Here is a 13,029-nt window from a genome sequence, read left to right as displayed (position 1 = left end):
CACTTCTTTGTTGTGTTGACGAGATTTAAAAATCTACAGTACAAAGCAGTCAGAACAGGACAATTCGAGTACAAAAGCCCTATTTGTTCATTATGGAAAGGATTAAGAAACAGAACTGTGAGGATAAGTAAGCAGATAGGAATGATGGGATGTGTCTGAACCCAGCAGATGTCCAAGAAGAATGAAGACCTCCACATCCAGCATTCTTTTCATGAAAATGCTTTCTATTTGCCAAGCCACTGCTGTTCCTTACATTCACTCTCATACAGATAAAATTCATTACTGTCTTTTCCATTCAGCCTTTTATCTTTTAAGGATGAAGTGGTAATCAATATTGTTCTAACTTTTTAAATGTAAGACACATGCAGTAGCACAGATGGAGAAATGCAGCCATCAGTGTGATATGAGCTATGCAAAAGGGTCTAAAGCCCTGTCTTAAATCCCTGTGGGGCTACAAGTTTATTTCCGGTGGTTTCAGTTTTTTACCTGCTCAGAGCAGCAACAATTGTGAAGAGAGGCCTGAACTTAGCATCTTTCCTGAGAGTGTCCTCCTTGATAACCCTGCCAGAGCTGACTGCAGGAACTCCTGTAAGAGGAGGATGTGCACTGCAGAGGATACTCTAAGTTAGAGAAGCTGAGTGCATCAGTAGGATGTGCTTTTTTTTGGCATGAGAAGGATGTTCTTCTTTCAGGCAGGGAATCATGTATCTTAAGTTTCACAACTCTCGTATGACTTGCAGTTCACTATGAATCAATGTCATTTTCAGTCTCCAAGAATGGAGACTAAAGTTATTAGTGAAGCATCATTATGAACAGGAGGGTTCAATGTTCTCTTTTCCTTCTTCCCTCCTTGCTCCACAGATGTAGCAAAAGCCTGGATCCATGTCGTAACATCTAGAGATGTTGTGAGAGAAGGATTTCAAGGGCTTGGGAAGGGGAACAGGGAAAAGGGAATAAGATAAAGGATCAGCATTTAAATGCTACTTCTGTTGCTTAAATGTGGGTAACAAGATCATGAAACTCTGGCACCAATTTTGTTGTTGTTGTTGTTGTTACCCATTATAGAAGCATTTCTAATGGTGATATTAGCTGCCTGAATTCCTGGGCAGTGGGGAAGCTGGTGCAGATAGTCTGGGATCTGCTGTTGTTGGATATGTGTTCCCTGGTCTCCCTGAAGCTCAGTGCCATTGGAGTCCTGTATGGAGGTGGACAGAACAAGTCATCAGGAAAACTGCAGAAGCCTTCCGCTCTCTTTCCGTCGCAGACCAGCTCCGGGGAGATGGGTGGAGGGGAGGTTATTTTAGTAGTTACATTTTTAAGGCAGATGGCCATTTTAAAATGTACATTTCAATTTTGATTGCAGTTTTTTAATTGCATTTAACAGCGCCTGGTTCTCCATTCTGCATCCGTGCAGCCACGTTCTATTGATGGCCTGTTGTGATTTCAATGGAACATCATGGGATGTACCTGGCACGTCGGGCAGCACTGGATGGAGGTGCCTTTAGCCCAATGTACCTGGCATGGTAAGCGGCAACCAAGTGGTTAATCTGCATTCTACTGCTCATAGTCTTGGCTTGTACAGCAAGGTGTTCCTGCTTTGCTACAGCCTTGCAATGACTGGAAATCACTTTGCTTTCCTGATGTTAGTGCTTTCATGCACAAAGAGCCTCTATCCTCTTTACTCATGGAGATCTCCATTGCCTATGCAGTTTGCCATGCAGCAAGGAAGGGACTAGCCATGTCAGGCTCTGCTTGTTATTCTAGGACAGGAAAAAGGACTGGGGACATCATCAGACTCTATCTCTCCTTTTTGGGTCAGGAGCTGGTAGCAGTTGAGCATATATTGCCCACGTACAAAATGTCCAAACATTGCAGCACAAAGGTACCAAACAGGTGCTTGCGTCCATAAACCAAGCTGCACCATTTCCGTGGGTGTCTTGCAAATTGCTTGAGGGAGACAGGATGGCACTAAATGGAATGTAACAAACTAGATAAGGGCCACTTTAAGTTTGCTGATATAGTATCCTCTGTGAAATAATCCTCCATTCTCCTCCTTTCCATGTCTACACCTGCAACAGCAGCTGCACATCCTGCTCTGTCCTGCATGTTGCTTTCTCTCCCTTCCCCAGTTCTGCAGACCTCTCCCCTGTAGCTTAACATGTTGGTCCTACCTATTTTGAAGTGTGAGATAGATACGCTATTGTGAAAAACAAGGGTGCTGCATCCTGTTTTCTGCTTGAGACCATTTTAAAGAGCTTTTGCTGTTCCACTGCCAATGATGAAAAAGTGCATGTTCTTGCCTCTGCTTCCATGTTCTGCTGTCTGCCTTCTCACAGGGGTTGGGGATGGAGAACCATTTGAGCTAACATAGATCATGCATTCCTCTGTCTGCCTCTGCTGCCTTGGAATGTGAATACATTTACAAGGTATGGGCTAATGACCTGCCAACGGCAGCAACTGGGGGGAAGGTTAGCAGCCCTGAAAGACCACTTCACCAATACCTCGGGAAAGTCATGGAAGTAAGTTCTCTAGGGGAATAGGGAAAGGAAGATCAGATGAGCCAGCAAACAGTAGGAAAGCCCTTCCCACAAGGGTCTTCCAATTCTCTAAAAAGGTTAGTTACTCTGAAACTGAAGGGTGAAGAATCCATCTGTTTCAGTTTCACCTCCATACTGTAATAGCTGGACACAGCATTTTTAATGTTGGAAGTAACTTGGTGGGAAAAAGCAACAAAGGAAGCAATTGGTTTCGTTTGTCTTGTCCTTCCCCATGCTCACTGCTGCATGTCTGCTTGGTACAGCAGAACTGCTTGGCAAGGAAGAGTAATAAGTAAGCAGGAACCTATTTTTTCCTAAATATATTATAACATGCATGCTAGGCTAACGCTTTAATGGCACCTAATACGATACATCACATCTAGTCTGCTTGCTGGTTTTTATCTGCTGTACTGTTAGTTCGCTGTTCCGGTGCTTGTTATATAGCCTTCTCATTCATCCACAAATCCTCTCCACTAAATGAGTGATTCCTTAGATCTGTTTTTGACTGATTCCTTGCTTCACTATTGTTGCTTCTTAAAAGGTGAACAGCATTCATATGCTAGAATCTATAAAATGGGTGAAATCAAATAGCATCTCCTACTAGTGGCTGCTAAGATAACACATTTAGCATTTATTCAGGAATTACTTTTAGGAAAAGATTTAGGAATATTAAAGAGACTGAAATCTGTAATCAATATGTAGATTTTATACTATTTACAGGGAGTGAAGGGATTCCTCTTCTCCTGTATGTTGGCAACCTAATTTTCAGTGATTTCCAAAGTCTTTACAGAAATGGAGAACAAATTACATTTTTTTGTGTTTTGTAGTGAGAGCAGCAAAGCTCCTGGAGCTGTTGGTGTGTTCTCCACAGTCTCCAGGCGCACTGGATGACTGTGTGCTCAAGCCTGGGTGCAGCAGCTCACAGTTACCCAGCTCCTTGGGCATTATTGCTTGTGAAAATGCTTTTAGCTTGTGTAGCTTTGTTCAGTGTGTGCCATTTGCTTGCAGCATTGCTGTGATCTGTGATTTGTGCTCTGCATTTTTCATATCTTTGCATGTGCTGTGTTGCAGTGTCATGGATATGGTGGAGTCGTAGAGAGCCTCAGTCTTGCTTTCTTCCTTACTTGCACAAGAATACCTAAGCAAGTTCTGCTTTGCAAACTGTGTGTTTTGAATGACTGGGAAGCAACCTAGATCTGAAAAACCATCTCTAATTCTATTTGACCAAAGCCTTCTGTGGTCCTGCTCTAAATGCAAAGGAATGAAATTCTGCACACCAAATTCAATGCTGAAAGACTGTGACCCTCAGCGAGATATTTATATGTTCTTCATTTTGTTGCTGTTTTTGGTTTTAACAGAGAACTCCTCCTGAATGGGGAATTTGTGGTCTTTTTCTTTTTTCTTTTTTTTTTTAATCTTGCAGAAAACAGAAGAGGAAAGGTTCTTAAAAATTATACTGAAATACACAAAATATAAACCACTGATTTTTCAGGGTCTTTTGGGGCTTTTGTTATTAATACTGGTGGTAATGTTGTCCATGTCTTCAAGGTTTGTTAAGAACAATTCTCTTCAAATTGATGGATAGGAAGGCCTTTGTAAGGCTGCACCTGCCATTTGTTTGGGAAGATCTGCTCAGTTTTATACGGGACTTAGCCTTGTAGTTATCTTTGATCCCACGCTTTGCACCAGAAGTGAGAACTTAGGAATGCTGTAGGTCAAGGAATAATGCATACTTCTCCTTTTGCTAACAAGATTTCCAGCATTCCCCTACCCACAAAATGCATCACCACTAAAGAAGGGTTTATAATTGGTCAACTCTGGAAAACATCTGGAATGAATTTATTTGTGTCCAGGACTGTATAAGATACATAAGGCAGATATGCCAACAAAGGTATGTCAGTCAAAGAGGTGTTTTCTGACCCATGTTGCTGTCATGGAAAAAAGCCCTCAGTGGGCAATTCCTGACAAATGTTTATATTTGAAGCTCTAAACTTGGCTGAAGGTTTTGCCTGCCCCGATCTATTACATTCATCTTGTTAGGACTGCTAAATCCATGTCAGGCTTCGGCTAACAAATTTAAATTTGACAGGTAGTGTTGTAGTGCTTAAACTCGACCACTGCATTTAAAACCTACTACAGGTAATAACCTACCTCATACTTATGTCCTACTGAAATTTTACTTCTGTAAAATTTGACATGAGATAAATACAGGTAATTTAAACAATGCGTACTATACTAATTTTTCTGCTGCCGAACATACTGAGTTTTAATAGTAAAATTATCTTCCTCATAGAGGTCAGTAAAAAGCAAAATATAATTCTGGGTCTGCTTTGAGGGCTTTCTCTGCAGGCTCATTACCTCATTACCTTATTTCAAGATCATTTAAGGCAGAAGGGTTCCCATTTGTAGCTGCAACAAGTCTTCACTTTTTTCAAAGGCTTATACAAATGCAACTGCAGAGATTTCTAGACCTCTGCTTCAAGTGCCATATGAATGGGAAGCAAGCTCACTTTGATTTCAGGAACGCATATTTATTTTTTAGTCTGTTCAGGAAAAAAGTGCTGGCTATGCTCTTTTCTTTCTCTTCCTGCATTTCTCTTTATGGAACACTTAGAAATTATATTGAGGGTTTTTGCATATTATATGCAAGGAGAAGCACCATTATATTTGCAGTGCAGTAATAGGTGGTCTCTTGATATTGCTGAGCAGAATGCATTCATATCTAGAGACAGAGTGTTATGTTGGAAGCCAAGTTTTTGTCCTTCCCTATGAATATATCTTGGTGACCCAGAAGTAAGTGCTTTTACTGGCCTGGTCAGATAAAAGTGGGCTTTTGGTGCCTCTCTTGTTGCTTCTTCCTTTTAATTGGCAGTTTTGGAAGCAAGTTACTACAGCCAGACGCACTGCCTGTGTGCTGCAGCTCTGATGTAACCATCTACAGCAAAACTTGTTTTTAAAGTGCTCAACAGTATTCACTGGTGGTAATCCCTTTATGTTTTTGAGAAGTGGAAGGATGAGTTTCCATGACAGAAACACTATAGAGAGGGAAGAAATAACTGGCTAAAACCATGGCAAGCCTGTGCTTCCTATTAATGAGCAGTTAAGTAAGAATAGGGTATGAAGGAGGCTTTTTTAAAAAAACAAACAAACAAACAAACAAAAAACTATGGAGATATCACTCATTATTCCTTTTCTTGTGTACATGTACTTGACCCAGAGTAGATAAGCCCAGATCAGCCTAACACTTTATCATTTGAAATTTGAAGTGACAGAATGGAACACACAAGCAATAAAAGCATTAAGTCAAGATGATTTTAAGAGAATAATCCCTTTATTTCAATGGATGTAGGGCCTGCTCCTCCTTCAACAGGAGAAATCTATTTCAATAAGATGAACTGGGAAAGAAAGGGAGAAGGGGAAAGCTAAAGGTAGCAGGTTTATGTTTGAAGCTGAGGAATTATTTTAAATGAATTTTAAATTAACAGATATATGCCTATTAGAAGCAGTAGCTGAGACTTTAAAAAAAAAATTAATCATCAACAACAAAAGAAATAAAATTAATCTTGGATTTCTGAATGCAGCCCCAATTTTGAATTCTAGTTTCTATATTTTCTCATACCTACCAGATTTGCATGTGGCAGTTACTTTGGACTCAAACCAGCTGTTTAATAAAGGCCATCAGTATAAATCAGTATGAATATCTAAAATAAACTACACAGTAAATACCATTAGTGAAATACATGAACTACACAGAGGTAACCACAATCTTACTCTCTTCCCAGTATTTCAGGGTAGAGAGACTGTGATTTGAGATAGGTTACTTGAATTCTATCGGATTAGGCAAAAATCTTTCAAAACTAAGGGAGAAGAATTAACTTAAGAAAACACTTTCAGATTGTTAAATATACTTGGTGGCATTTAGCTAGTTCAGCATCCTGAATTTCAGGCAGTGTAGGGTTGATTCTAGCACTTAATATTAGTGGATTAGGATATGGACATTGCCTGGGGGGGGTGGTTTTTAAAGCAGCCTTTCATAAGGAGATTTCCCATTGACACCTCCATGTCATTAATTCCATCTCCACTGGATTTAGTTGCTATATGTCATTTTCTCAACCCCAGAGCCGCTGGGGTTTAATATGTTGTAAGACAAGAAACAAACTACATGTTAAAGCAGGGAAGCTGCAGCTTATGCTAATTATTTTACATGCTCAGATATGCAAATAGCAGAAAGATAGTTACTTTTTTTTCCTTCCCTTTTTTATCTTTCTCCTTATTCCCCCTTCAGATTTGTGTTAGGAAAGGCAAACTGCTTGTTTTGTACCTAACATTTTCTCACTAGTGTCTTTTGAATAGTAATTCCAGCCAACAATGATTTCTTTTGTAAAAATCTAATTTTTGAGACTTGAAATCTTAGTGTGAGTAATACTTCTCTCCGTATTCCAAGCAGGATCACAGCTTGCAAGGCTGGATCATACCTGGAGCATCTTAGTCAGCGTCAAGTTGAAGAAAGACTACACACTGTTAAGCCAGTCTACTAAATGTAGACATGTTTGAGTGGAAACAGCAGGTTCACACTTCCCATCATCCTGTTTTGCAGGTGGTAAAGTGAAGGTGAAAGGAAGCAAAGGTGGAGATGGAACTGCCAAATCATGCCAAACAACTGCTACTGCAGCTGAACCAGCAACGAGCCAAAGGTTTTCTCTGTGATGTGATCATTGTGGTAGAAAATGCCCTGTTTCGTGCCCATAAGAACATCCTGGCAGCCAGCAGCATGTATTTCAAATCCCTCGTCCTGCATGACAACCTGATTAACTTAGACACGGACATGGTGAACCCCACCGTGTTCCGGCAGATCTTGGACTTTATTTATACTGGTAAGCTCTTAACGACTGACCAGCCCGGTGAACAGAACTTCAGTGCTCTCCTCACCGCAGCAAGCTACCTCCAACTGCACGACCTGGCAGCACTCTGCAGAAAGAAGCTGAAGCGGAACAGCAAGTCCTTCACTGGCAAGGCCAGTGGCCTTGGTGTTGGCAGATCTGCCAGGAGTCAGAGACTTTCCACTGCTTCTGTCATTCAAGCTCGCTATTCAGGGTCAAATGAGGGGTTGAAGGGCTCGCATTCAAAGGAGCTGTCAAAGGGAAAGCTCTCTGATGATGAGGTCTTTATCAGCAGCTCCAACCAAGAGAACTGTCACTCCTTAAGCAGGGGAGCCAGTAAGAATTGTGGTGGGGGTGGTAGTGCAAATGGGAGCACTGGTGACCAGGAGCTAGGCCTCGATTTGTCCAAAAAAAGTCCATCACTCCCTGTGGCAGCCTCCCATGATGACACGCAGCACAGCGAAAGCCAGCATGGCTCTCCTCAATCTGCCTCAGCCCCTGCAGCCAACAGTGCCTCATCATTTGACGAGTCTGGAGTTGGAGCCCCTCACAGCATAGCAGACAGCAGTGACCCCATGGAGATGGATCTGAGTGAGGAGTGCCACCACTCGCTGACGGAGAGCAGCCAGCGCAAGGGCCTCCGGCATTCATCCCGTAAGAAGGAGTGGATCAAGAAAGACAATGCCTTTGACCGAAAGGATGGGGGCAAAGACAGGGATGAAGGCGAAGGGCTGCCCAACGGCATCTTGCTGGGGCCCTTGTCCAAGTCTGTGGAACGGAGCCTCGCTGGGGCTTATGGTGCAGATATGCCCTACTCGTGTAAGGAGGAGGTGGAAAATGGTAAGGAGAACAGTGATGACAGCGGCCAGAGTGAGAGCGAGAGTGGCGGGCATACCAGTGCCAACTACATCTACCGGCAGGAGGGGTTTGAGCCAGTGGCGTATGGTGACAACCTGTATGTCTGCATTCCCTGTGGCAAAGGCTTCCCCAGCTCTGAGCAGCTGAATGCCCACGTGGAGACACACACTGAGGAAGACCTTTACATCAAGGAGGAAGGCACCTATGGCGGCAAGGATGAAGCCGAGGATTTATCCAACCCCAACCAATCCTACTCTGCGGAGTCCCGGCCCTTCAAGTGCTCTGTGTGTGAGAAGAGCTACAAGGATCCAGCGACACTGCGACAGCATGAGAAGACTCACTGGCTGACGCGGCCTTTCCCTTGCAACATCTGTGGCAAGATGTTCACACAACGGGGCACCATGACACGGCACATGCGCAGCCACTTGGGGCTCAAGCCCTTTGCTTGCGAGGAATGCGGGATGCGCTTTACCCGGCAGTACCGACTGACAGAGCATATGCGTGTCCACTCAGGAGAAAAACCCTACGAATGTCAACTGTGTGGTGGGAAATTCACCCAGCAGCGCAATCTGATCAGCCACCTGCGAATGCATACCTCTCCCACATAAGCCAAAGACTCCAGAATGAGCTTCGAGCCCATCCGCAGTGATTTACCTTTCTGTAAGACTTGCTGCTTAAAAAAAAACCAACAAAAAAACAAAAAAAGAAAAAAAAAAACAAAAAAGGGGGCAACTCCCCATACTCTGTTCAGACATGGGAGGCCTAAACAAATTTAGCTTTAACATGTTTTAGAAAGTTATTTTCCTTTTTTTTTTTAAAAAAAAAAAAAGAAAGAAAGAAAGGTCCACAGCCGAGCTGATGCATTTAGTCCAACTCTCCCTCAAAATCTTGGTGATCAAGCATGAAATGTCACTTCTTGCCATGTGCACTGACTTCACTGTCATTTTGATAATCCGAAGCAAGGAGGACCACAGGGAACTTTTGTCTCTGCTGGATCCAGCCTCCCTGCCTCTTTCCTATGCGATGCTGCGGCCCTGGTCATGTCTTCTCTTAAAATCAAACTCAGTAGGGTATTTCTTGCCATTCAAAAGAAAATAGCATACATCTGTGAAAAAAACATTGCATTGCCCTCACAAACATGGAAGCTGTGTCTGTGGGCCATCTTGCAGGGTTGGCAGCCCCACTGGATGCCATGGTAAAGCCACAGCAGTGGTGGAACCCACCACCCACCCTGCTGGGCAGGCCATGGTGGGGACAGCCATCTACCTAGGCATGCAGTGCCAGGGTGCTTTACTTAAAGACATGGTGATGCTTTCCATGCCATCCCTTGCTCATGTGGTTTTAACCTTAATCCTTGGCACAAGTAACAACACGCCGCCTTTTCCCACAAAACATGCAAACCTCTTCAGCCTTACCCATGACTGAACAGGGACTGGATGCCCTTGGAATTTCTTTCAGTGAGCAGGGGGTCGTCTTTACTTTTCTAGTAGTTTCGTATGAATATTCTTTGCTTAGAGGTACTTTTATTAAAGGAAAAACCATTGTAATGTTTATGTGAATGTTTGAACTGGAAGGTCTGAGGTTAATTCTATGGTGGGTGGGTAGGGAGGGGGTTTGATGTAGGCTGGACTTGCTACAAGTTCCTTAGGTACTTTTTTATTATTGTTTTTTTTTGTTTGTTTGTTTGTTTTTGTGTGTGTGTGTATGTTTTTCGCTTTCCTCCCTCACTAAAGAACAAGTCTGTGTGGACAGACTTGTTACCTTTGCTACCTCTTGAATTCATGAGAACAATAAGATGGTTAGTGAAAGATTAGGCATTTTTTTTCTCTTATTGTAAGTAATTAAATGTATAAAGGTAGAAGCTAAATTAAATTAAGGGATTTTTACCACCCTGTCCTTCCATCAAAAGTCAGCTAGAGAAATGTTAAAGCAAAGCTCGGCCAAAGACAAAGCAAAAAATATGCTGAGCCAGAAGCTGTGGCTGCTTGGACTGGCTCGCTTGCATTCTCTTGGCTGTTTGTAGTCACTTTTAGGTAAAAGAAGAAAACTTCTCTGAGCTTTCTGGGCCCTTTCCAGCTTTGTTTATTGAATCTGGATACTGTGGGGAGAGGAAAATGCACCCCCCCCCCCCCATCTTCCACTTCCCCAGCACATCTGGGTCAGTCTGTAAACACCTGGCAGGACAGAGGGTGAGGGCATAGCAGCCTATAATTTACTAGAATCCAGAGTGCAATAAGGTGGAGGAGAGGAGGAAAAAGCAAACCAAAGTGTTTCATATCCTCCCTTTTACACAGTTTAACACACGCACACAAAAAGAAAGAAAAAAGAAAAAGAAACAAAATGTTCTTGCAACATCTGCATAAGACATCACAGCCAACAGCTGCTATTGGTTTAGGAGAAGAGACAGAGAACTTAGCCCACCAATTCTTGGCCCCCTTGACTTTGTTGGCGTGACCTTGTGGAAAGCTATGGCTTATTTCAAGCCTCCCGTGACTGTGGTGGTAAAAATTCACAGCCAGTAGAATCATCCCTTCTGAACTGAGAAGTTTACACTTGTATTTTCTCTCTCTTTTTTATTTCCCCCTCTCAAACCAGTATAATCTCTGCATCAGGTTTACCAAACCTCACCTTTTATAACTTTTTTTATTTTCTTTTTTAAGTTTTGACCAAAAAAAAAAAAAAAAAAAACAAACTGTTTTCACATATATTTGTAAAGACAAAATGTTTTTTTTTTTTTTTTTTTTTTTTTTTTTTTTCTTCCCTTCCTTCTTCTTCTTCTTCTTTCCTCTTTGTTAAGATGGACTAGTCCAAAAGAAGTTTTTGGGTCAAGTGAATGAACTGAGGAAGCTGGAATCCAGGCTCCAAGCAATAGACTAACCAAGCTGCGCCTTGGCCTGGTGTCACGTTACAGGGAACACGCTGCCCCTCTGCTGCCAGCTCCGCTGCGCTGTTTGCTCCTGCTATTGTCTGCCTGCTCCGGCCCCGCTGCGAGCTGGGGGCATGAGGGGCGCACAGACTTTTCACTTCTCATTGTGCTGAGGCGCTGTTTTGTTTTGGGGGGGGCTACGTGTGTTTTTAGTGTCCTTAGCACTTCCACAGTTTGAATCTATATTGAATTTTTCTCTCCTCGGTTCCCTACCAATCCCCTCCCTAAGAATGTCCCCAAATTCATCTTTGGGGAAAACAGGGAAGGCCTTGCCATCTACCTTCTCAAAGTGAGTCCCAGCAGGGTGTAAGGACAGCCATGCAAAATTAGTTCCAAGGCACTTTCATGCTGCCTTCACCTTCCCTCTAGCAGCCTGAAAGCTGAGCTCAACCCCATGCTGGCTTTGGCTGCTGCCACAGCAGAGCCTCCTTTTCTGCTGGCTGGCTGAGAACCCACCAACTCCCGATTTTCACAATAATCTTTAGCTCTCTTAGTGAGAAACATGCAGCTGGCAATAAGCTCTGCCTCCATCGTAGGTTTTGGGCACCATTTTCCACCCCCTGTGCTCGTAGCCCAGCAGCTTGCTGTGGTGATGGGGTGAGTGGGAGAGCAGCTGCACAGGGGCCCTGGGAAGCAGCTGGAGCTGGGGCTGCTGAGCCAAGGCATGGAGCAACCACAGCTCAGGGATGCATGGCCAGATCCGAAGTGGGCAACCAACCTGCTCCCTTTAATTCCATTTTTACAAGCATGTGTATGAGTGATGTAGCCTTTCCTTCCCTTTCTAGGTCCCCTCTTCATTTCTTTCTTAATCTTTGAGAATCATTTTGAAATTTCAGGACTCAGTGCTTTGCTCCCCCCCACCCCCCAGAGCAGCTTTTTTACTTTATCCCCCTCCCCCAGCACTTAAACAATACGACATAAAGTCTGTGTACAGCAAGAGTATTGTACAAAAGGAAATTCTGTTCTTTTTTCAAGTAGCTGTGTAAAGTTGTGTTCCGTAGATCGAGTATAAACATTTTCCAAATTGTGACAGTAATAATGAATAACTAATAATACTCAAAACTTCAGGGACTGTTTAAGGCCTGCTTGGGGCCTGAACACTCAACTGCATTTGTACGACATAGTATTGTATCAAACATTTTTCTGTATTTTAATGAGAAAGCAAAACACTAGTTTCATATTTAAGATTTTAAGAGTTTTAGGGTGGGGGGAGGGAGTTGCTTGGTTTTTTTGGTTTTTTTTTTTTTTTTTTTTCTTTTTTTCTTCTTTCAAATACCACAGAGAGTCCTTCAAGAGGATAAACATTTAAAGAAAAAAAAAAAAAACAAAAAAAAAACAGAAAAAAAAAAAAAAAAGAGGCCTGGCAACTTAAGCATATGCTTTAGTCACTTAGTTCCAGAATGTTTTCGGAGTAACAGGAAAAGATAAAATAGTGAAAGTTGTATAAAAAAGAAGCTCATACCCAAATTCACAAAACTATTTTTTAAACCAAAGCACATTTGAATGAGTATGGAACCTCACTTGGCTCAGAAAAGTACTAATATATTTATCTCATTGTTTACATAAACTTTTACAGTTTCAGACCTCAACAGATCTAGGGGCCAGTCAAAATTAATCTTTGCTTTTTCCATTGGTTTCTCTTCTAAAGGCTACTGCAGGTTCCCCAATCAGGAGTGGGGAACTGCAAGCCAGCCTGCATTCCAGCACCGCTCAGTGAGGGCAGGGAGGGAGAGCAGTCAGAACTATGGCACATAGATGTAGGACTTTTTGTCTCCAGCTCATGAGGGATGCTGCTGGGCAAGGCTCAGGCCCTCATACTGTGCAGGCC

General features: G+C 42.7%; 1 protein-coding gene across 5 annotated transcripts in view; it reads left to right on the top strand.

Annotated features, from left to right (window-relative positions):
- The window catches only part of HIC2 (HIC ZBTB transcriptional repressor 2), a 114,749-nt gene that overhangs the window by 52,672 nt on the left and 49,048 nt on the right, over positions 1 to 13,029 (top strand). For 2 of the 5 annotated variants that reach the window (XR_004309016.1, XR_001558443.2), the window contains exon 2: positions 1,385 to 1,523. The exons of 1 other annotated variant lie outside the window; for it this stretch is intronic. Coding sequence is in view for 2 of the 4 variants with exons in the window: in XM_015877573.2 (XP_015733059.1) it covers positions 7,171 to 8,883 (1,713 nt within the window). In the remaining 2 variants the exon portion in view is untranslated. Of the gene's footprint in view, positions 1 to 1,384; positions 1,524 to 7,134; positions 8,992 to 13,029 lie in introns of those variants that run through there. 2 more of the 5 variants (XM_015877573.2, XM_015877574.2) reach the window with 2 other exon arrangements.

Source organism: Coturnix japonica, chromosome 15, assembly GCF_001577835.2.
Source record: "Coturnix japonica isolate 7356 chromosome 15, Coturnix japonica 2.1, whole genome shotgun sequence".
NCBI lineage: Eukaryota > Metazoa > Chordata > Aves > Galliformes > Phasianidae > Coturnix > Coturnix japonica.
Note: the sequence above shows the minus strand (reverse complement) of the source record. Positions and strands in the feature narration are given on the sequence as shown.